This window comes from Humulus lupulus, chromosome 2 (assembly GCF_963169125.1).
Source record: "Humulus lupulus chromosome 2, drHumLupu1.1, whole genome shotgun sequence".
Taxonomy (NCBI): Eukaryota; Viridiplantae; Streptophyta; class Magnoliopsida; order Rosales; family Cannabaceae; genus Humulus; species Humulus lupulus.
The window spans coordinates 94,837,799-94,862,843 of NC_084794.1; the positions used below are offsets into that span (position 1 = coordinate 94,837,799).

General features: G+C 36.9%; 1 protein-coding gene across 9 annotated transcripts; it reads right to left on the reverse strand.

Moving 5' to 3' along the window:
* Window positions 1-11,865: 11,865 nt before the first annotated feature.
* LOC133818245 (uncharacterized) lies at window positions 11,866-24,808 on the reverse strand. 9 transcript variants are annotated; one of them, XR_009885845.1, is made up of 3 exons: window positions 24,548-24,808; window positions 23,968-24,073; window positions 11,875-12,003 (listed from the first exon to the last, which is right to left on the reverse strand). XR_009885845.1 is itself a non-coding variant. In XM_062251000.1 (3 exons), exons 1-3 carry the CDS (start codon window positions 24,656-24,658, stop codon window positions 18,947-18,949), a joined length of 414 nt encoding a protein of 137 aa, XP_062106984.1. In that variant the 5' UTR covers window positions 24,659-24,808; the 3' UTR covers window positions 18,553-18,946. The 9 variants fall into 9 exon arrangements, 2 of the variants coding, with proteins under 2 accessions (XP_062106984.1, XP_062106985.1); XR_009885844.1 differs by having other exon boundaries at window positions 23,968-24,076; XR_009885842.1 differs by lacking the exon at window positions 11,875-12,003 and adding an exon at window positions 18,553-19,156.
* Window positions 24,809-25,045: the final 237 nt, after the last annotated feature.

Consider the following 25,045-nt stretch of genomic DNA (forward strand, 5'->3'; position numbering starts at 1 on the left):
TCTCAGCTTCATGGAGTACACTGATCATGTTCAAGACATGCTCACGCATAGATTGACATTTCTTCATCTTAGCATTCATGTAGGTTCTAGTAGCCTCATGACGACTTTTATCAGATGGGTGCCCAAACATTTCCTTAAGAGATTCTAGTATCTCAAAAGCAGTTTCCATGGATTCATGCTTTGTTCGTAAGACATCACTCATGCTTACAAGCATATAGCACTTAGCTTTGTTATTGGATTGAATCTATGCATCATATTTGTCCCGAACATGTTTCGGGGCTGTGGCGCCAGGTTCTTCAGGACATTCCTCATTTAGGACAAACTTGTGGTTTTCCCTAACCAACAACATATTCATATTTGATTTCCATTTTGTGAAGTTATCACCAGTTAATTTTTCTTGTGCGATTAAAGCAGTGATTGGATTACCAGAGATATACATATTCTGAATAAAAATATACAAATAATATTATATTTAGAAAAATAAATATCAAAGTTTCGGAAATTAAACGTGATGCATGAGCACAATTAAAACACATAAAATAATGTTTAATTTCCACGATAAAACTTTCTAACAATTAAAGTACTGCCTTAGGGTCGGACAAATTAATCTTAGAGAATTTATAAGACATTCTTATATTTATTGTTTAAAACTTGAAATAACTCATTATTTTCTCTTTTAAACATTAAAGTACATCTTAGTTTGGTCAAGTTATGATTATCCACTGCAAAAGCTTAATCATAACTTTGTGAGTGTAACCCATTATTTCGGAGTTCATGACTTAACTTAGGACATGCCGCCTTAGGCTCGATCAAACCTAAAATACATCATTAGTTCCTATCTTTGTAAGAAATATAACCTTGCTATTGACATGTCTAGACACCTTCCTTAGGGGGACGGAAACAAAGTCGTCGCGAGGTGCTATTCATATCTCACGGTGTTACATTAATAATGGAGACCACGAGTTATGTTGAGTTATCAACCCTCTCCCACTCACTCACTATTTTGAAATAAGTGTTTTTAACCTAATTAATTCCAAATTAATTATAGATTCTTTAAACTTTATGAAAATAATTAAAATTGGTAAGAAAGCATGTTTCTAGGTCCATATCCAATTTTAAATTACCAATTATATTCATCTAAACTTTACTAAAAACCAGTTTTAAAATAAAGTTGGTTTAAAGAAATTAAGTCATAAAGACTCAAGAAAATGGTGTGATATTTTACCAAGTTTTTAAAGAATAAAACTAAGTAATTTATATGCAATTGGTTTCGCAAAACAAATCATATAAACATATAGGACAATCCTAATAATCATGTTTCTACCAATGAGATGCATGATAATAACTGTGTGGGTTTTTTATGTATGGCACAAAATGCATGAACATATTTTCAATCACATAAAAACAATTATTTAATTAAATAAATAATAAATGTTGAACGGGGTGCTTTTGGATATTTCTAATTTTACAACCTCTTTATAAAATTAAAATAAAATAAAATAAAAAACCGCCTAGATCTCCATCGGGCTTCTTCACTTTACTTTCGGTAGGATATGTGTTGTTGGTTCGGAATAATAATAAGAAAATAATTTTCTAATTATCTTGATTAATTAAAACAGAACATTTAAATAATCATAATTTTATTTTCCACTAATTAAAACAACTTTTATTTAAAACAGAAATAAATTTAATTAATATATGTTATTTTAAAAAAAAAAATTTAAATAAGATATTCAAAAAAGTTTGTTAGGATAACAAAAATATCTCATTATTTAAACATCAAATTTCTAACAAATAGGATATTTAACATTTTAAAAATTAAAAAAATAACAGATTAATTTCAGAAAAAATAAAAATAATTCTGGACCAGTAAGACGGGAACACGTGGCACTTAAAAGTGTTGTCGGGGGCCCCTGTACGGAACCGTACAGACTCGTCCGTACGACGTCCCCAGCAGCGGCTCGGAGGATGGCCTCAGAGGAACGGTGGCTGAATTCTGAATCCCGTGCTCTGTTTTGACTTTGTGTGATCGGAATTACAATTTTATGATTTCAAAAACCAAATAAAATTACATAAATCCTATACCCCTTAATGGCTTACACAATGATCTAATCATAAACAAATCCTAACCCAAAATCACCATACAATTAACAATTCAACATTCCCATGCATTCAATCATATTAAGCCATCCATTCATTCATCATAAATAAATAAATGCATAAAACTAAATCCACACAGATTCAATATATATATGTGTGAAGATGTCTTTGGTACCATTTGTTAGTTTTTATAGATTAAATCAGAGATTATACGCAGCGGAACAACAATCAAAATTGTTAATTTAACCACACAAGATTTCTAGATCTACTTCTTCACATACATATATATATATATTGAATCAAAGAGATTAATAGAAAATTACCTCAAGTCTTTCCTTGCTGCTATCTTTTTGTACGACAAAATCCTTGAGATCTCACACCAGGATCTTCCAAAATGTTCTCAACACACAAAGAATGAGTGTGGGCTCGTTATACAAAACAATAGGCAAAACCTATTTATCAGATGTTCTCAACACATGAGATCTGATAAAGTTTGGACCAAAATTTGTGAAGAACAGTGACCTATGCTTGTAGCATTGTTCTATTTCTCTCAGGGAGATTTCACGATATATTTTCTATCTCTGAAAAGTATCGCTCTGAAAAATTGATCTCCTATATTTAATATATCAAATATATTAAAAATAAATAATATTAGTTATTTTAAACAATTTAAAAATAACTAATCAGTTATCAGATTTTTGTTTAAATAATAATATTTTAATCATATTAAAATATCTCATTATTTATTTAATATTTAAATAACTAAAATTGTTGAACCAAGATTCTTCTAGAACCTTCTTGTGCGTGTAGCACAGTGACTGTGCACTGTCTTACACGCCTAACTCATACCAGGGAGGGCATGTGATTTTCCCAATTTTCATCATTATTTAAATACCAAAATACCAAAAATAAATTAATTATATATTTTTTAAATCAAATAATTAATTAATTACACATAATTATACAATAATTATGTTTAGTGCATAGAAAAATATTTTACTTATCAAATAAGTCCTTTTTGCCCATTTTTGTATTTATCTTTGTCAGTGTTTGTTTGAGCCATTTCGGGGACCATGGACCTATAACATTAAGGTCCAATAAATTAAAACTAAATAATTAAACTCTTTAATCATAATAGTTAATTTATTAATTCTGATATTTCTCCACTATAAATTCAGAATTAAACTCTTTATGTTATAGATATACTTTTACATAAATCTTATTTTAAGTTGTCCATTGATATAACCATCTTACAATAGTTCAACCCTCTAATTAATTAGTTCATAAATTAGAATGGAAGAATTACCATTTTACCTTTCTAATTTACTTTTTATTCCTTAAGTATCATTAATTCACTAGTGAATAATTAATCTATAATCTAATTATAGATTTGAGCTCAAAATCATTCATTTCCAGAATTAACCCTTAAGGGAACCAATATACGATTCGTTCAGAAAGATTAGATTCCGTATTGTTGATGCATGTTCTCAGTCATCCATGATATTAAATCTCTAAAACAAAATTCATTAGCCTCAATCTATGAAGAGACCTTAACGAATGAATCAAATGATTTAATAAACATAAACAGGAGTTCATGAACACTCAGGATTTAGGGTGATCTATAAATGATCATCAGTTATGATATGAATTACAAATCTTTATTATTAAATGGTTTTTGGATAAAGACTTTTATTCATATCGGTCCTTGTCATATATAATCATATTATATAAAGCACATTTACCGAGATGTTTTACAACATCAATAATCTGAATCTAGATTATTTGTATCAACATGATACTCACTAAACCGTACTTACAACCCCAATTAAAGAATTCCATAGCTTCAATTTTTTGTTGACTATTTTTATTCATTCATGTGATCTTAATTCTCTCGTACTAATACAAGATCACATTCTTAATGATGAATTTGTTATTTTTCTGATATTTACAAAAAATTATTCAAACAATAATTTAATAATCTAAATATAACAATAATAGACCATTGTATTTATTTATTCATTGAAATAATAAATGTCTTTTACATGCTTTTAAGACATACTCCTAACACATGGACCCCATATATGTATGAAATTTATACCTAGAGCTAGAAATCTATTGTAGGTGGGATGCATAGGATTCTTAGCTAGTGTGGTGGATACCACTTAGGTCATGCTAGTGGGATTAGGATAGACTAGATTAGTCTATGAGTTTTCAGATATGTTCCAGGGAATTTTCCAGGGTTACCTCTGCACAAAGAGTTAGAATAGTGATTATGTTGGTGTCAGGGACGGAACCAGGTCTAGGGCACTGTATTGAATGTCTTCAGCAGAACTGTAGGAACTAAAGGTTCAGTTACAGGGTAATATGGTATTCTCCAAGGTGGATCTTTAATCTGGTTATTACCAGTTGAGGATCAGGGAGAAGGGTATGCAGAAGACTACTTTTCATATCAATGTTGGATATTATGAGTTTTAGTCATGTCTGTTGGATTGGCTAATGCTCTGGTAGCAATTATGGAACATATGAACAGGGTGTCCAAAGATTATTTAAATTGGGTTGTGATTGTCTTTGTCGATGATATTGTGGTATACTCTTAGTTAGAGATTGGCCAAGGCCAAGGAACGCCTCAGAGGTTAGGAGTTTCCTTGGATTGGCATAGTGTTACATGTGTTTTGTGGAAGAGTTCTTGAAGATTGTTACGTCATTGACAGAAAAAGGTGATTGCCTATGCATCATATCAGTTGAATGATTTGAACAGAACTAGAGTAGAGTTACTAGAGGGCAAGTTGGCCAACATTATGCTTGAGTTTACTCTTTTAGAAAGGATCAAAGGAAAAACAGTTGAGTGACCCACAGATGTGAAGGATTGAGGGAAATGTCTTAGCTAGAATATCTAAGGATTATGCAGTGTCTGGCATGAGCTATTGAGGTATAAGGATCGGACTTGGGGTCCGATGGACACTGGGATTTGATGGAAGATTTTGGATGAATCTTATACTACCCTTATTCTCTTCATCCAGGCACCATGAAGATGTACCAGGATCTGAAAACTTTATAGTGGTGGCATGGGATGGAAAGGGACGTAATTGAATACTTAACAGAGTGCCTAACCTGTTAGTAGGTCATGACAGAGTATCAGAAATCAGCAAGGCCATTGTAGCCTTTGTGTATCCCAAAGTAGAAGTGGAAGGACATCATGATGGATTTTGTGGTGGGGTTGCCCATGATAGTGGGCCAATGTGATTCAATTCGAGGTCATTATGGACCGGTATGCAAAGCCAACTTACCTTTTATCAGTGAGGATGTATAATACAACTGAACACTATCCAGATCTCCGTGAGAGAGAGATAGTATGCCTTCTTGGGACTTTGAGGTCTATCCTGATGGATAGGGAACCAATCTTTACTTCCAAGTTTTGGGGAAAGTTACAGAAGGCGATGAGCATACAGCTAAAGTTCAGTACAACTTATTATCCTCATAATGATGGTAAATCAGAGAGAGTTATCTATGTTGGAAAAGCTTATACAAGATCTTTATTTATTTTCATGTATATCTAATATTAAACAAATTAATACGAGATAGCCTAAAACATGTTTCTAAAATTGAATTCAAAGATAAACAAATAATATAATACTTACAGTATACGCAGCGGAATTAAGAGTCCTTCCTTCAGTTTCTCTAACTCTTGTATCCTTTCTGTTGCAGAGTATTATCAAGAAACTGAACCGATCTTCTATTTTCTTCACGATCTTCCAATGTATCCTTAGAACCACCTAGACTAGTGTGGGCAATTCTCAACACATGAGATAGATATAGAGAGAAGAAAAGAAAATAACAAAGAGGTTTAGAAAAGGACTTGTGTTTAGAGAGAATATAAAACTATCAGAAAATCTGACTTGTGACTTATCTGTCGTCTCTAAAATCTTCTCTCTAAGCACTCCTTTTATAGACTCAATTAGGCCATTTAATTTAATTAAAAAATAAATAAAATAACAGCAATTTTGAAGCCCTAGGTCGAAATTATCATGGGCTATAGGCCCGTGAAATTTCCCATCTGATTATAAGCCCATTGGACTTAAAATCAAGGCCTGTATTATTTTCTATTGATTTAATTAATTAAATAATTATTTAAATCCTTTATCAAATTAATTATTTATAATTTGAACCTTGATTTAAATTTATTTATTAATTTAGATACCAATTTATCTTAATTAATAAATCTGCCATAATTTCTCTTTTCTTCTCAAAATTACACAACTCTGTGAAACTATCCAAAATTGACCTCGTCAACTTTGATAATTCTAATTGATGATTAAATCAATTAATTGAGACTATCTAGATGATTTTATCCAAGGTACAATGGGGACCATGGGCCTATGAAATCAAGCTCCAATAAGTTATCATAAATCTAACAAATAAATTTACTAACTTATTAATTCCTCGTGACTCCACTATAGACTTGGAATTGCACTCTTGAATTCATAGAACGCTCTATAACAAATATAGATACGCTATTAATTATCCATTGTTACAACCATAATTTTCACTCAATCCTCTATAGACAGTCTACAATGAGATAGGACTAAAATACCGTTTTACCCCTCATTGTATTTTATCCTTAAAACACTTAGTTCCTTGTAAATGATATTTCACTAAACTAATTTAATTACTGAAATGAGATCTCTATCATTTAACACCTTGAACCAAACTAAAAGGAAACCATCGTTTCACTTCTTCATTAGAAGCTATAGATGTTCATATCTATGATTAACACTCCTACTCAATTATACTACCGAGTTCCCAAGATGTAAGTATGGGCTAGTCCGTAGGGTAAGCTGGTAACGAACAAGTCAAAGAACTCAAATAATACAATCAGTTAGAATACTAACCACTCAGAATTGAGATTGAATTGACCTATGGTCAACTATATGATATGACTAGAATAGATAATAACGGTATGTTTACTTATCTTATCAACTATCAATATCGGTCCTGTCTGATGTAACAAATACATCAGATCTTATCTACTTTGCTAATGTTCTGGAAAGAACATAACACTGTAATGTGTAAGTAGATCATATCGTAGATTGGCAAGTCAGTGTAAATCCGGTGCACTGACTAATCTTAGGACTAACTTATTTTGAACATATAATCATATTTATATTCCACTGTGATTACGTCACTATAAATAAGATTAGCTATATGCTCGGGATTTAATAGAAGTTTATATTAAACAAATAATCATGAAAATAAAACATGTGAGCAAAGTGATTGACCAAGTCAAAAAACGATTTCTATTCTTTTATTGATAATAAAATGAGATTACAAAGAATTTGGGTTTTAATTAGGGCATAAAACCCCAACAATCTAGTTATTGGAGGGGCACCTTATGAGATGCTGTAGGGTAGGAAGTATAGATTGCCCATTCACTGGGATGAGATGGGTGAGAGAAAAAGTAATTGAGCCTGAGGTAATTTAGAGGAACATTGAGGTTATTAAAAATATTAAAGCTCGGATGATTACTTCTAAGAATAGACAGAAAAGTTATGTTAATTTGAAATGCAAGAACGTGGAGTTCGAAGTGGAAGACTATGTCTTCCTTAGAGTTTTACGATGGTAAGGGGTTAGGAGAGTTGGAAAAAGGGCAGGTTGAGCCCTAGATTTGCAGGATTGTTTGAAATCCTGGATAGGATTGGCCAAGTGGCCTATAGATTGGCCTTATCTTCGGCACTAACGGTCGTACACAATGTATTTCATGTTTTCAAGATGAGAAAACATGTGTTAGATGAGACTCATGTGTTGAGTTATGAGGATCTGGAATTGGAGGCTAAGTTATCCTGTGAGTAATAGGTAGTCCAGATATGAGACAGAAAGAACAAGGTTTTGAGGAACAAAGCTATACCTTTGGTTAAGGTATTATACATTAATAGTAATGTTGAGAGAGCGACTTGGGAACTAGAATCAGATATTCAGGTAAAATTTTGAGGACAAAATTTATGTATGGAAGGGATAGTTGTAATGTCCCAAATTACCTAATAAGGCTTAGGGCCTTGATTAAGGGGCCAGGATGGAAAATTATGGAAGTTATGTGATTATGTGATATAAATGTGTATCATTTTATGATTATGTGAGTTTTATTATAATATGACTTGTTAAGCATGTTTTTGTGTATTAAATATGTATACAGACCCATTTATGATTAAAAGGCCAATTTTCGTAATTTTGCCCATTATGGGTATATTTTGCATATATGTGATATATGTGTGGGACCACATTATTATGTGGATATATTTGGGTTACTCGGCGCGAGACGATCCCAGGGAGCAAGCTAGTGGGAAAGTCACAATGGGAACCGTACTTGACTCGGTGTGAGACAAGGGGTATTTTGGGTATTTAGTACATTACCGGGATATTGGGTAATGGGAATCAATATTTGATGATATATTGGGAGTTAGTGAGATCATGGGGGAATTATGAGAATTTTGACTATTTGGCCCCCGGGGGCGTTTTTGGGACCCAAGCATTGGGATTTGCTTGAGGTTACTTAAGCTCGAAGTAACCTATCAGAAACATAAAAAGAACTTTCAGTATGTTCTCTCTCTCCCATTATCCATTTTTACCGTTCGTCGCATTTTCGAAGGAAACTCGTGTTTTAGGACTCATATTCAAGCAAGGATCGAGTCATATCGATTTTAGGAAAGATTAGAAGCTTATTAGTCGTAGGATTTGGTGAGAAACGACATAATCAGAGGTAATTTAAGCTTCGAATTTCTGAGTTTTCGTTTCCTGAAATTTCTTAAGTTTTGAATTTGGATTTTACGTTTTGAGATTTTGAATGATTTGAAACGTGGGTTTTGAGGATTTTGTTCCATTGAGATGATTGGGAACTTTGTTTTTGAGATTTGGGTATGTTTGGATAGGTTTTTGGAAGGATTTAAAGTGAGAAAATTGGAGTTTTTGGGCTGTGTTCGTGGTTGGGCCATGACCCTTTTATTGTGTGTCGCGACCCAGGCTTGAAAAAAAAGTGGTTTTTGGCTGTTGGAGGCACCTTGGCCGCAGCCCACGGCACAGGCAGAGAAAGGGTTAGCCCCTGCTCTTGAGCAGGCCGTGGCTCGGTTCGGAAGCCTGTGTTTACTCGTTTTTGACGAGATTCTATATTATGGTTGTGACTAGGCTATCACTAGGGGCTCGGAACAGGGACTGTGCTCGAGGGTCGTTTATTGGTAACCTGTGCTTGGACCAAAGGTAAGAAAACTGCACCTAATATGTGATACATGTGATTATGGCATGGCCTAAATATTGAATATAGAATTGATCAGAGCTTGAGTCTCTGTAAATGTGCATGATTATTATTATGCTTGTGATTCCGAATTGTTGAATAAGATCATGAATAGGGCATGAACACCTGAGTATGTGCATGATTATGATTATTGATTAAGCATGCTGAATGCTTTGTAGCTGGATATTTGATATATGATATATGTTTGTTTGCATTATCTTATCGAGAAAGGCTTGACTTATTAGTCAAGGACGACAATAGCGCTGTAACGACCCAAAAATCACTAATAAGGCTTAAGGGCCTTGATTAGTATGCCAAGAGGGCATAATTGTGAATTAAGTAGTTTAATGCATGATTCTGTGATAAGCATGCTTGTATGATTATATGAATATATGAAATGCATGTCTACGAGTATTGGTATGCACGTAGGCCCTGTTTAGCTTAAATGGCTATATTTTTAATTTTAGCCCGTTGAGGGCATAAATGTCATTATATGTTATAATTGTGAGGACCACATTATTATGTGGGTATATCTGCAGCATGCGACTTGAGGCGATCCTAGGGAGCCAGCTAGCGGGAAAGTCACAACGGGACCCAATACCTAGCTCAGGGCAAGTCAAGGGGTATTTTGGGTATTAGATTATTATCTGGGTTATTGGGTTATGGAAATAAATAATTGGAGATATATTTGAGGTTAGGAAGCCTAGGTGGGAATACTGGGGAAATTTACTATTTTTCCCTCGGGGATGTTTTTGGTACCCCGAGCCTCGGGATTGACTTAATCAATTAGGGATAGATTAAATAAAACTAAGAAAGTAGTAGAACAAGGCCAAACCGACCCTTTTCTCCCTTCTCTCTCTCTCTCTCAAAGGAACCACAAAAACTAAGAAAAACTTGGCTGGAAACTCAGAGAATTGAGTTGAAGTTTTGGAGATTAACCCAGTAGTAGCTAAGGAATCCAACAAGGAACTGAGGTAAACCTTGAATTATATTTTTGGTCATTTGATTATGTAGCTTTGAGGCTGGATTCTAAGAGTTCTTGGGTTCTAAATTTAAAGTTGAATTAAGGCAGAAGACTTGGGAGTTAGCTCAACAATTATTTGGTGGATTTGTCCTTCAGTAAAGGTAAGCTTGTAATGATAGCTTAGCATCCGAATTCTGTGTTTTATTGGCTGGGTTTTGGTGTTCTTGAGCTTATGGGTTTCAGAGACTAAAATGTAATTTTGATGAGTTTCTAGGCTAGGTTTCTCCTGGGTTATGTTGCTAAAAACATGTTAGAATGTTTGTGATAATTGGAATGTATCATTAGGATGGTTTTGGGTGGATTTGATGAGTGAGGTTTGAGTGTTAAAAATGGTGGATTTTCTGGGTTCGAAGGGATTGGGCCGCGGCTCAGTTCTTGGTGTGTCGTGGCACTTTGATGCAGATAGTTGCTGGGGAAGAAGGGCAGGCCGCGACATGGGGATTGTTGGGTCGCGACCGTGTCTGGTTTTTTGTGAGGCTGGGCCTCTGGTCAGGGGCAAGCCACGACATAGGAAGCTTGGGCCGCAGCCCTTAAAGGCATTTTTTTGGCCTTTTGGAGATTTTAGGCACGGGAACCTAACCTAGGGTGCTCAGGATCAATCCTACTACCGTGTTTGGTGGAATTCGATGTCCCAGAGGCTAGAACTTTATCCGAAAACCTTTTTATAATTATTAATGGAATCCCTTATCTTGGTTGTGACTAGGTATAAGCTAGGGCTCGTGAAACGAATCGTGCTCAAGGGGCATCTCTTGTAATCAGAACACTTGGAAATTAAAGGTATGAGAACTGGACCCGGTTGTGAATTTAAAATGGGACTAAGGGTTCCCTATTCTTGTATGCGTTATGAAAGTTGGTACTATGCCATTAGAATATTAAACCAACGACCTAAGAGTGCTGGAGTTTACATTGGCACACAGAGCGCGACTCAGCCACTGGTAGCTGAGGATAGCTTAATATTCACTAAGCTCAGTTTAAGTGGACTGGAATCAGTGGGGGTAAACAGAGGGTGTGACCTAAGGGCGTCGACCCTGACTATTGTGTGAACTTATTATCATTGTTAACTGTTGAATATGACGTGCTGAATAGCTGAGCATTAGCTTGTGGATTCATGGTTATGTCTATGAGTTATGTGATTAATATGGACTGTTAAGTGTATAAATGTGCTTTAAGAGTTATATGATTATTATCGATGTTTGTGCTATGATGTTATGTTTTCTTGCTAGGCCTTGGCTCACAGTGTAACGCCCTACTTCCTTAGAGCCGTTACCAAGTGAGTTTTAAGACAAAACAGTGTGCAAAGACTCGCTAACCGAGGTTCTTAAAACGAAAGTGTGACTAATTAAAAGTTAAGGCTGTAATCCTTGAAAATGCGTCGTTTCATTAAAAACTTCTAGTATTAAACATTTGGGATCCCAAAATAAAGTTTGAAAACTGTTTACATCTTGAAATAAGTTTACAGTTGATTAGTTATAAAAATCAAAGATTATTACAGCCATTTCTCGAATAAACCCCCAACCAAAGCAGTCGGGCAGGCCAAACATGTACGTGTCGCTTCACGCTCTCCGTACTCATGGCTGGTTGACTCAATCTTTGCCCTTACCTGCAACACAGAGCACCCGTGAGCCGAAGCCCAGCAAGAAAACTCATGCAGCTCATAACATATGCAAATTATACAGTTAATCATATCAGATAGTCCACAGATAAACATGTCAACCATTAGACTAAGCAAGCACGGCCATGCCGCCCCAGAAGCCTTACCAAAGCCTGGGGTCTCGGTCCTCACCGTAAGGATATCTCATGTATCCATTGGGTTCTACCCTGACTGTAAGCATCCCATGTGCTAAGTGGTACTTCCGGCCCCACTGCCGTTCTCGGCCTTTCGCCGTTCTCGGCTCCATTGTCGTTCTCGGCCTTAGCCGTTCATTGCACTATAATCACACATATAATACATTTCCAAATAACCATTCACACATATAATAATTCACTTAAGGTTATACATTAGCACATAATACAATCTAGGGCCATGCCCTGCAATAACACTATGGGCCCATGCCCTATTCTCGGGTGCTACAGTTTTCTTACCTGTATTCCGAGCTTCCTGATGCACTAAAGCCGCGAGCACGGTCCTCTAACCTGAGCTTCACAAAGCCTAGTCACAACACGTACAAAACATCCTTTAATACTAATCAATTCAAAAATCACTTCCCGGAACCAATTCCACACTCTCGGGACTCCCAAATTCCTAAAACAAATCATTGGAAACATCCCCCGAGCCCCCGGGACAAATGCCCAAAATTGCAAAATTTCCCATCCTGAAAAAAGCGTAGCTCCGCGGCGCTACCCGCAAGGGCCGCGGCGCCCAGTGAAGTCAGAAAGTTCACCTGGCTGTAAACAGCCTCGCGCCGCGGCGCCCAAGAACAGGGCCGCGGCGCTCCTTCGCGAACCCAGAATTCTGGGTTTTTCCCTGCGTTTTCCCCGACTTAACACCACTCCAAATCATCCCAAGCAGGTACCCATGTCCCAAAATCAACTCAAAACCCCACATAAACCATCTAACAACTCAGAACTTCATCAAAGAAACCAAAACACACAATCAAATCCCCAATTCACCCATTGGGCACACATCAACTTTCAATCTTCATACTAGCATTCTAAGAGAAAAATCAAGCTTAGAAACTTAACAAAGAAGTGATAAATCCTTACCTCAGAAAGTCTTGGCTTATGATCAAGTTTAATTGCCTCCCACCCCTTGATCCTCCTCCTAGATTCCTCAAGTTTCAGCTCCCTTCTTCTCTTCTTCCTCTCATTGCCCTAGCTTTCCCTCTAGCTTTTCCTCTCTTCCATTTCTATCAAAACCAACATATATGCCAATGCCTAAACTGTGTACCCTATAATCCCAGCTGAAAATTGTCTAAACCCTCTGCCAAATGACCATGTTACCCCTCCAAATAATCCTTTCCTAAGTAAGCCATCAAGGGCACTCTAGTCTTTTCACTTATATTTCAATTCTACCATTTTCCAACTAAACTTGTTACCCACAGCAGTAACTAATGGTTACCCAGGTTACTCAATCACCAATAACCATTACCCGCTAAGTCTCAATTTAACCATAACAATTCCCAAGGTACCCCTAGGCTCCTCCCGAGCCGGGTATAACATCCAGTTGTGACTTTTGAGTAAACTAGCTCTCTAGGACCATCTCGGCACGTGCATCACAATAATAACACCACACTCACGTGGTAAAAATCACATAATACAATTATCACATATATGCCCTCAGCGGGCTAAAATTACCAATTTACCCCTATCATGCAAACGGGGTCCACATGCATATTTATTTCACCTAACATGCATACTAACCACATAGTCATGCATCTCGAATGTTCAATTAGTCATATAACATGCTTTAAATCATAATCATGCATTTACTCATGAAAATCACACATAAATCCCATTATGCCCTCCAGGCACACTAATCAAGGCTCTTAAGCCTTATTAGCGATTTTGGGTCGTTACACACAGGTGCTACGTGGTGCAGGTAAAGGCAAGGGTAAGCTTGGTCAACCCTGATTCAGAGAGCTTTGAAGGTTGAATGTACATGACTAGCTGCTCAACCACCACAGTTGAGGAAGGGACAAGAATAGGAGGACCATAAATGTCTGTTTTTCCTTAGAGTGGCTAGCGGTTGTTTATACCTTGAAATTTTGTAAACTGACTTTCAAACGTTGTTTCTTTTGGGATCCCTTGTACAAAACGTTTAATTATATGAAATGTATCTTTTATGACCAAAACCTTTTTAACCCTAGTTCATTAATTGTTTTAGTGACACGTTTTCAACTAAATGACTTGATTAACAAGTCCTGCACCTTTATAAATACACAGTGTGACAGTCTTGGCTACCCAGGGTGTTACAAGCGCACTGAGTGCTGGTCGTTATGGTTATGCTTAACCAGGAGCGCATCATACGCTTGACCGATCTATTGTTTGGGATAAACAAACCGCCAGGTACGCTAGATTAGCTCCAAAGATGATTATACAGAGGATAGGGCAATGGCCCCGGGGTGACTTATTATTCCCATATCCTAGGGCGGGGCCCCAACATTGAATTATTAGTCAAGGATGCCCTTAGCACATTGAGTGCTGGTCGTAAAGCATTGATTCATTAGTCAAGGACGATATTAGGACGGTGAGTACTAGTCGTAAAACATTGACTTGTTAGTCAAGGTTAACATTAGCTCGCTGAGTGCTGGTCGTAGGGCATTGACTTATTAGTCAAGAATGGAAATAGCGCAGAGCACTGGTCCATATGGTTTAACCTAACCAGGAGTGCAACATACGCTTGACCGATCTATTGGTTAGAGAAAACTTAGCGCCTAGTACGCTAGATCAGCTCCAAAATTGGTTATACAGAGGATAGGGCAAAGGATCCCAGGTTGACTCTATGGTCATCTATTCAGGGCAGAGGACCCCAGGTTGACTCTATGGTCATCTGATTAGGGCTGCAAGCCCCAGAAGGATTCCATAATCATTTATTTGTACCTATATGCATGCATGAGTAGGGTATTACTGCTAGACGTGCTTATTATGATTTCGTAACATGTTATTAACTGCTTATGAGAATGTTTAAGTTTTCTTGCTGAGCCTTGGCTCACGGGTGCTATGTGGTGCAGGTAAAGGGGAAAAGAAAGTTGGACCATCCTTGAGTTGGAGAGCTTAGGTGATGATGTGTACATATGCGGCTGCTCGACCACCACGACCAAGGTTTTTAAAGAGGAACTACGTTCAAACCCTATTTTTCTGCTTTGGTCGACATGTTGTTACTCTTTTATTGCAATTAACCTTTAAAATGTATTTTGGGATCCCATGTATATAGTAAACATTTTAGTGAAGCGTTTGTATCTTTGACCAAAATTTTTAACCCTAAACCGTTAATCATGTTTAGTTATACGATTATGACCAAATGACTTGTTTAGCGAGCCCTATTTAAAATACACAGTGTAATGATCCCTGGGTAGTAGGGCTTTACAGGTTAATCTAACAGTTCAGTGTCTTTGGAATCTAGCTTCTCTGCACTAAGAATCAAATTGGTCATTACAATACTCTAGACCATTGTTTGTTCTTAGAGTTTTAACATTGTGATTTGTGAGGTTTTCCATGAGTGTTTTCCATTGAGTGAACTTTTGAAAAGCTTCACTCTTGTGTTTGAGTAAGAAAATCCAAACTTTCCTAGAGTAGTCATCTATGATTGACATAAAATAAGAACACCCCCCATGTGCAGACACCTTTTTCTGGACCCCAAAAATATGAATGCACATATTCTATAATTTCTTTTGTTTTGTGTGCCAATGTTAAATGTTAGCCTATGATGCTTACCAAGAATACATGATTCGCAGAAGTCAACTTTACTTACTTTCCCCTTACCAAATAAGTTTTGCTTGCTTAAAATTTGTAACCCCTTTTCACTGATATGTCCAAGTCGTCTATGCCACAAGACAACTGTTTATTCTTAATTTTCTTGTGTCACAATATTGTTGCATTATGTCACTGGTTCCTCTTGTAAGTAGTATAAACCTTCATGTGTTGTGTCCTTTTATGATAGTAATAGCCCCTTTACTTAGTCTCATTGTACCTGTCTGAATTTTCCTCACAACACCCATGTCATCTAGAACACAAATTGAAATTAAATTTCTAGCAAGATTAGGAACGAACCTGACACCGTTAAGTGATCTAATAGCCCCATCAAACATTTTGAAACTTAATGTACCTGATCCTTCTATTTGGCATGATTGGTTGTTTCCCAAAAATGAATTTTCGTTCTGTTGATTCCCTAAAATGAGTTAGAAATTGTTTTGTATTAATCAAATGAAAAGTACAACCTGAATTGAGATTCCAATCATCTTTGAATGTTGTGGCTGAAACATAGACTTCTCCACTATCATAACAATCACTTATGTTAGCCTATTCTGATTTATGCTTGAATGAGTGGTAGTGAATTTTGTTTGTCTCTGAATCTTGTCCTCCTATTCTGAACTTGATCTTCCTTGTCAAGAAGTAGCAGTCTCTTTTATAGTGTCCTAGTTTTCCATAATGGTAGCACCTTTCTGATCATTAGGTCCTTAGAACTAGATCTACCTCTGTTATTATTTGGCCTATTTGAGTGTCCTCGGTGTTGACTTCTGCTTGATTATGATGAGATATCTTATGTTGAGGCTTGCCTTGACTAAAGTTTACTTCTCCATTTGATGACCTGAGTCGTTCATTTTTCATTACTTGATCTTTAAACTTGAGAGCTAAGATCACTTCTTCAAGAGTGATCTTCGTTCTTCCGTATTTGATAGCAGTCTTTACCTCCTTGTAGGAATCTGGAAGTGAGTTGAGTATGATGATGTCCTGATTCTCATCACTTAGAGATTCATTCTCGACTGAGTTTGCTAGCTCAATGTGCATCCTTAGGAACTCATCTAAGTTCTGTTCAAGAGTCTTTGTGTGATTCATTTTGTAGCCAAAAATCCTTTCCTTCAAGAAGATATTGTTTGTAAGTGATTCTTGTTAGAAGCGTTCTTCAAGCTTTTTCCATATCTTGGCTGGAGTCTCTACTTTATCCACCAATTAGATTATAGCATCAGATATGTTAAAAATGATTATTCCATTTGAAATTTCCAAGAATTCTTCTTGCTGAATCTTAGAGGTATTCTTAGGCCACTCTATAGGATCTTCAAGAACTCTCAATAACTTTTTTTGTGCGAGAAGTGATCTGATCTTCCTCCTTCATATCTTGTAGTCACCATATCCATCAAATTTTTCAATATCAATCTTGATATTACTCATGTTAGTAAAATATGAATATAAACTAGTTATAGAGTTAGAGTTTTCAGCTGGATCATTCAATGGAACATCCACAAAATCTCCAATATTGAGTACATCCCCTGAAGGATCAAATTCCTCCAATCTTTCTTGATTTCTTGATAACTCTTGTGGACTGAATCATCTATCCGATCCTCGCTGTAATACCACTATAGGATTTTACTAGTTTATCCCTACATCAATTCACAACAGAGTTAAACAACTAAGGTCAAAGTAGACCTTTGCACCTTATATGTGTGTGGCTCATAATGAACCACAATTTTACACAAACAGTACAAAAAATTATCATTCTAATCCTAACACAATGTCACTTTTGAGTTGAACAACCTTCGAAGTTCTCTACAAAACTAAGGCTTTGTTAGGGAAAAATATATCTAAACCAAAAGAGAGACAAAACACTCAAACAATAGAAATATTAGAGGAAGAGATGACACAGGGAGATATCGAGGTTCACCCCAATCAATGGACTACTTCCTCGTCAAGGTCGCCTCAACAATGCGGCTCAGTCTTTAACACTAATTGAGCAAAGTACGTGGTAAAAAAATGGAGGATCCAAGTCATAAAGTCAATTGGTAAGCCTCAATTTCTCTTTTTCCTCCCTTTTTATTATTCTCTCTTGTTTTTTTTTCTAACATTATCCATTTTCTTTCTTACACAAAACCTCACAAAATCACTCTCTCAACTCTGGGGATTCTTGAAGCTTGCTTGAGGATCTTAGAGAACTTTCTGAGATGACTGGATAAGCTTCTCGACTCCTTTCCTTTTATATATATAGACTTGTAAAGACTCTAGAAATTATTGTAACTGTATTATGTTATAATAGCTAGTAATATAGTTTTGATTTATGTTATTACGTTGTTAAGCTGTAATGTCTGTAAATTTGAGCAACTTATAAGGGGATTTAAACAAAAATTTTGTCACATGCCCCGACGAAAAACCAATTTGATACGTGCTTTACCCTTTTTATATATTAATACTACTTAGGTTAGGATTTTGTCTTTTTAACGGGTTGTTAAGAGAGTAATGGTAAGTACTCCAACATTACGACGAGATAGCATATTATTATTAGTGTAATTTAATATGGAATTATACACATTTTAATTTAATAATTATTATAAGATATCGCTAACCAACCATAAAGTATGACTTCATAGGGTGTTAGCACCTTAAAATGTCAATTAGTAACACTATTATTATTAAGAAGACAACATTCTATATTTCATTTGCTATCGATAGATAATAAAAAAAATAGCTTTAATATTCTTCATTATTATAGTTATCAAGAAAGTATACTATAAGTATTTTTATTTTTGAATAAACAGGAGGGTATCCATTAATAATTATCAACAAAGGTTCGGATACAAGAGAGAGGGAAAGGGTCATCCCCGATCCAAACATGATCACTGTCTAAGCCTAAAGCAAATTTAGGAACGTCATGGGCTAATGAGTTTTCCTCTCTATTGACGAAACTAACTTGAGCTTGAGGAAAGGAAGACAAAGATTGTTTAATTACACTAACAAACTCTTCCAGAATTAGATAAGTGGAAGTGGTTCGATGGAGATTATCTACTAGTAATTTACAATAAGATTTAATACATGTAACTTGGAAGAATTCTAAAGCACACCATTGTAGCGCATGAAGGAGTCCTTAGGCTTCCATGACTAAAGGTGGGAATTTTCTAGACGAAAAGGGAGGATATGGCAGCCACTACTCCTCCTTCACTATTCTGAATGACAACACCAAAACCCATTCTGTGAAGTGTGGTGGAATGGGCGACATCAACATTGAGCTTTAGCTGCCCATGGGGAGGGGGCTTCCAAGTGTTTGAGCGGTCTACTTTATTTGAAGGTGGAAACTTCGATGTTGGGTCTTTCACTGCTTGAAATTCCTACAAATAAGAGTCAATCCAGGAGATAACATGCTGTGGAGAAACTTACTTCTTTTTTAAAATGTGATCAACCCTGCATGTCCAAAGCTTCCTCAAGAGACAAAAAAATAAAATAAAACTGGAAATCATCTTTAGAAAAAGAGACAGCAATAAGATGTAAAATGTTAGTGAGGTCTAGATGTTTATTAGACTGCAAAACGGTTTTAAAAATAGTAGATTTCCAATTCTTCTACATTGTAGGACAACTTAGCACAACATGGGTGCTAGACTCAATAGAGTAGCCGCTTCTTTGACATGAGGGAGTAGGCCCGATTGATCTATAGGAGAGGTTGAGGTTTGTTGGAAGGGCATTGTTATAGGCTCGCCAAAGGAAATGCTTTACTTTGGCTAGGATGTTGGAAGATTAGATCTTCTTCCACCAAGATGAGTGAAGGTTTGAGGAAGAGGAAGGATCAACAATAGTAGTGTGGGCTAAGTGGTAGCTAGATTGAACAATGTATATATCGGAGGGTGTGTGATCCCATATAAGTGTGTCATACCGAGTGGTGTTAACTAAAGGGATATAAATGATGTCATTGATAATTTTTTGAGGGAAGAGGTGAGAGAGGAGGGGGATGTTCCATTGCCATTGACTGTTAATGACGTCTGAGACTGATTGAAGAGGTTGAAGAAAAGAAAAAAGAAACATAGGGGGTCTTTGCTTTGGAATCTAGTACTCTTTTTGGGAAGAGATTGATCTTCCATCTCCTACTTGCCAACGAAGTCCTTTTTTAAGAAAAGTTTTGCTCCAGTATATACTGTGCCATACCAGTTAGGGTCTATGACCTAAGCTAGCATCCAGGAATTGATTGTTTTGGTGGTAACAAGCTTTGAGGATGCGACTAACTAGTGAATCAGGCTGGGTCAGAATGCGCCAAGCTTGCTTGGCGAGCATGCCTTGGTTGAAGGACACTAAGGATCAGAACCTAGCCCACCAAGAAACTTAGAGTGATAGAGGGAAGTCCATTTTTTCTAGTGAATTTTCCTATGATCAGATGAGCCCCTCTACCAGAACCTAGCCATAAGTGATTAATTTTGGTGACATAGGGAAAGAGGGAGTTTGAAGTAAGCCATTTCATAGTTAGGAATCGCTTGAATGACAACTTTAATGAGGATTTCTTTGCCTACTTTTGAAAAGAATTTCCAGTTCCAAGTATTAAGGTGATTCCAAACTCTATCTTTGATGAATGCAAAGACTTAATTTCAGGAACGACCAAAACTCTGTTGTAGGCCAAGGTATTTGCCTAAAATGCCATTGATAGGAATGTCCAAAAAATTTGCAATAGCTTGTTTATCCTCTTAAGTGGTATTTGTTGAAATGAAGATGGAGGATTTTTGGAAGTTTATGTATTGGACAGAAGCTAGGCTATAGTCATTGGGAAGAGTCTTGATGGAAAGACATGATTTGTGCGTCGATTGACTAAAGAGGATGTTGTCATCCACAAAGAAAATGTGGGAGATTTGAGGCAGAGCGAGCAATTTTGAAACAAGAAAGTGATTGGTGGGATTCATGCATGCAGACGAGGGAGGATAAACCTTCCAGACATAAGAGGAAAATGTATGGCGAGAGTGGGTCTCCTTGTCTGAGCCCTCTCTATGGTAGGACCTTGCCACCAACTTGATTATTTATTGAGAAAGAATAGTTGGGAGTGGAGATGTAGGCCATGAGAAGCTCAATTAAGGGAGGGGAAAATTTAAACTTTTGTAGAACTTTGCGAAGGAAGACCCACTCTACTCTGTCAAAAGCTTTGGCCATGTCTAACATTATATCCATCCAACCAACTTTGCCATTCTTGCGATGAGTAAGGCAATGGATAAGTTCTTGTACAATGATAGTGTTATTCGAGATAAGTATATCTGTGAGAAAGGAACTTTGGGTGGGAGAGATGATGCGTTGGAGAATTGGTTTGAGTCCGTTGACGAGCATTCTAGAGATAATTTTGTAGAAAGTGGTGCAGAGACTAATAGGCTGGTAATCCTTGAGAGTAATTGGGTTTCTAAGCTTTGGGATGAGCACAGTAAGAGTAGGGTTGATTGAGGAAATGTCTTCTTTGTCTTTGAGGAAACTTAAAGTCGATGCAGTGATAGAATCCTCAATAGTTGCCCAGTTATTTTGATAGAAGGCTCCATTGAAGCCGTCTAAGCCAGGAGATTTATCCGGGGTCATTTGGAAGACTGCAGTGTGAACCTCTTGCTCAGTGAAAGATTGTATTAGTCCTAGGTTCTCATGGTCAGCAACAGTTTCAGTGATGCCTTGCAAGGTGTCATCAATATGGTTTACATTAGATTGTTGTGTATAGAATGGTTTGCAGAAGTAAGTTTCAACTGCTGAAAATAGCTGTCTGAGTTGATATCATTGAGCCATCCTCAAGTGTGATTGATTTAATACAATTTGTGGTTTTCCTATGGTTAGAAATTTGTGGAAGTATTTTGTGTTGCGGTCACCAGATTTCATCCAAGAAATGTGAGATCATTGCTTCCACTAGTTTTCTCCTTATAAAGCAGCTGTTCAACATCCTTTTGGAGTTAAGAGTAGTGTTCGATACCATAAGGAAGAAAGTCATTGAGCTGTCGGGCCTGCAATAGCCGTTTGTGTGCTGTTTGAATTTGATGTGTGAAGTTTAAGTCAGACTGTTTTTTCCAATCATTGAGGGTGATGACACAAAGAGTGAACTTGTCATGAAAGTTGTTGATTGAATTTTCATGATCAAGGGAAGTTCCCCAAATAGATCGAACTATGGATGCACAGGCTGGTTCAGTGAGCCAAATATTTTCAAAATGAAATTAAACGGGTCTCAATGTTAGAGATTGGTCATCAGTATTACAGAGGGTGAGTTTGAGGGCTCTATGATCAAATCCATAAAATTTAAGATGATAAATTTTAGATGGGGGGAACAAAGCGTCCCAATGTTGATTGACCATCGCCCAATCAAGGTTTTCTTTGATATTTCAGGGGTTTGGTTGAGTGTTTGTCCAAGTAAAGAGATCTCCTTGAAAATCGAGTGGTCGGAGTTAAAATTTTTCCAAAAATTCACAAATTTTATTGGAGACTCCTCTATTGCTAACCCCTCCATGTTTGTCTTAATTGTAAGCAAAAGAATTGAAATCTCTTATTATAAGCCAAGGGTTATGAGGACTTTGTGAACCAATACGATCAAGAAGTTGCCAAGTTAAATGACGAGAATTTTCATTTGGGGCCCCATAGAAATAAGTTAAATGAAAACTAATATTATCTGGTAAACTAATATAGAAGTAAAAATGATTAGTATTATAAGATTTAAGATTTACATTAATGTTTTTTTCCAAAAGAGTAACAGGCCTCCGCAAAAATTAAGCCTAGGAACTTCTAAACCATGAGGAAATGTATTCCTAGACTTGAAGCCTTCAAGATCACCTTTTGGAAGTCTAGATTCAATAAGAAACAAAATGTTGGGGTTGTGCTGTTTGAGGAGCAGTGAGAGGTTTTGGAATGCTTGGTCGCTCCCGAGTCCATGATCATTCCAACTGATAATGCTTATTCATGCTGGCGGGTGTGTGAGCATCACCCGCCTCATCAGAGCTTGAGTCAGGAATAGCAGCAGAACGACCTTTGGTTTGTTTGAGCACACCTCGGGCTTTGCCTTCATGGATGATAGATTGGCATTTGAAGGATTTTCTTGGTTGTGGCTGTTCCTTTGGAAGAACCATCAGTTTTGGAGATGGTGGTAGTAGTCCCGATTAAGAATTGAGGTAGGTGGTGCGCTCCTAGGTCAGCAAGGAGCTGAGAGAGAAGGTGGGATACTCTTATGGTGGTTGGGACATGGGTGATTTCAACATGATGGGAGTGGATAAGGGCAGTCAGTTGGCTACCCGCCTTGGAGTAGGTTGGTTTAGCAGCAAAATTCATGTTGCATAGGGCTGGTGCTAGTCTTGGGACAAGCATTATGGTGATGGTGTTGGTGGGAGTAGGGTCAGACCGAGTGGTAACATTTGGGATAGTCATAGAGTGATTGTGTTGGGGAGACATGTAGAGTCCAGTAGAGTCAGTGGCTGCATTATTGAGGAATTGTAAGACATAATCAGAGGGTGGTGAATTGAAAAGGCATGTTTCCCCAAGAATGGATGTCTCTCCAATGGATACGAGAGAGAAAGAGACCGGGGTCGGGTTATCTATGGATGGCCTAAGCTTTATGCGACTGTTGGCTATGTAAAAAGGGTTGGAAGTGATTCTAACTTTGGCTTTGAGAGTTTGGTCATATCTCATGGGAGGAGGGTTTGTTAAGTCATCACATTTCTTGAGGAAATCAACACAGTAGTTGACTACATGGCCAAGAGAGCCACAATAGTGGCAAAAGGCAGGGAGATTCTCAAACTTGAATTCTAACAAGATAGGTTTTGTCATACCAGGAAAAAGAAAACATGTGCCTCTTGGTACGGATTGGGTTACATCAAGCTGGACACAGAAGCAAAGGTAAGGTCCCCAAGATTCCTTCAAGGAAGTAAAGTCGACTTCTATGAATGCGTCCAAGACAGATCCTAATTTTTGGGCTAGGGCAAGGGACCTATGAAGGAAAGGAATGCCATAAACCTGCAGCCAAAAAGGAGTGTTAGTGAGAATATCAGGGGATAGAGTCGTTGTTGAATTCGGGGCCGGGGCCACCATGAGGATGAGGTTATGATCAAAATGCCAAGGTTGGCCATTGAGAACTCTCATACGATCTCTTTCACAGCCAAACTGAACAAGATAGAAGTTTGGTTCATTTTCATAAATGTTAATGGTGAAATGTCCTTACCACAGAGATCTGACCCCGTCAAGGAAAGCATTCTTGTTGAAGGGTTGGTTTGTGAAGACTTTGACAGCAAGGTAGAAAGTAGGTGATGGGGATCTGACCATGAACACTACTTGAAGAGGAAACAAGGCTATGCTATTTTTTGGGTAAACCAGGGGAACAAACTAGAGAAGTGAAAACGATAGATGTAAAAGCATACTAGAAAAGATCAAACATGTTCGATTTATAATGCTGAAGACTACTTAAATTTAAATTGCTACATCCCATCTATTTATGAGAAACACACACACACACCAATAAATCATCATGAGAAAACTTTGCGGGAAGTGAGATGGGAGATCAATCCTGTCCAAAAAACAACTAGAAAATAAAAAATTGCAGCTATTACAATGAGCAATAATGAATGCCCATGGTGGAAAAGGAGGAGATGGTACCTGATGATCCTTGACTCTATTAAGAAAAAAATTTAAAGAGCTAGATTTCATTCAAACTCCTATAATTAGTAATCTAGCTTCTGCGAGTGTTATTATGAGAAGATTTAAATTTTTGAGAAGATGGAGATAAGATTTGATTGTGTTCTTACCTCTAATAACTCGGGCATTAATGGTAGAGAGAGAATCTCCATCAGCAGCCCCAAACTGCGTGGGTGTAGGTCTTTTGGAGAAGGAAAATAGGGAACTACAACCGAGTACATAAAGGGTGGGGCAGACACTCATGGTTAACGACATAATGACCAGTACACAACGGGATCTGAGGAGAAAGGGAATAAAAGTTGAGGAAGGCGAAGAAACCCTAGCAGAGCTTAAGAGTCGAACTATCTAGAAAATTTATTTACTAGAGGGGGTTTGTAAGAAATATGATAATAACGAAGGTACGTTGTGAGACAAGGGTAAGATAATTATCCCTACTCTAATTATTACATTAATTTACATAGAAAAGTTATCTCATCTTAGAATTATACTTATTCTGTCATTCATCTCAATTAAAAATTAATTTCAGTCCTACCACTTTGCATTGAATATGCACATAGTTAGTTGTTTGGTTCATTTAATTCATTTCCATTACTTAACATCAGTATCTT

Excerpts from the sequence above, each read along its gene's own strand:
- LOC133818245 (XM_062251000.1), bottom strand. The coding sequence starts at position 24,658 with ATGTACTCGGTTGTAGTTCCCTATTTTCCTTCTCCAAAAGACCTACAC. Across the intron at positions 24,074-24,547 it reads TAATGCCCGAGTTATTAGAG|TGTTCATGGTCAGATCCCCA; the intron begins GTAAGAACACAA and ends CTCTTCAAGTAG. Across the intron at positions 19,144-23,967 it reads GACGGGGTCAGATCTCTGTG|TGAAAGACCCAACATCGAAG; the intron begins GTAAGGACATTT and ends AATTTCAAGCAG.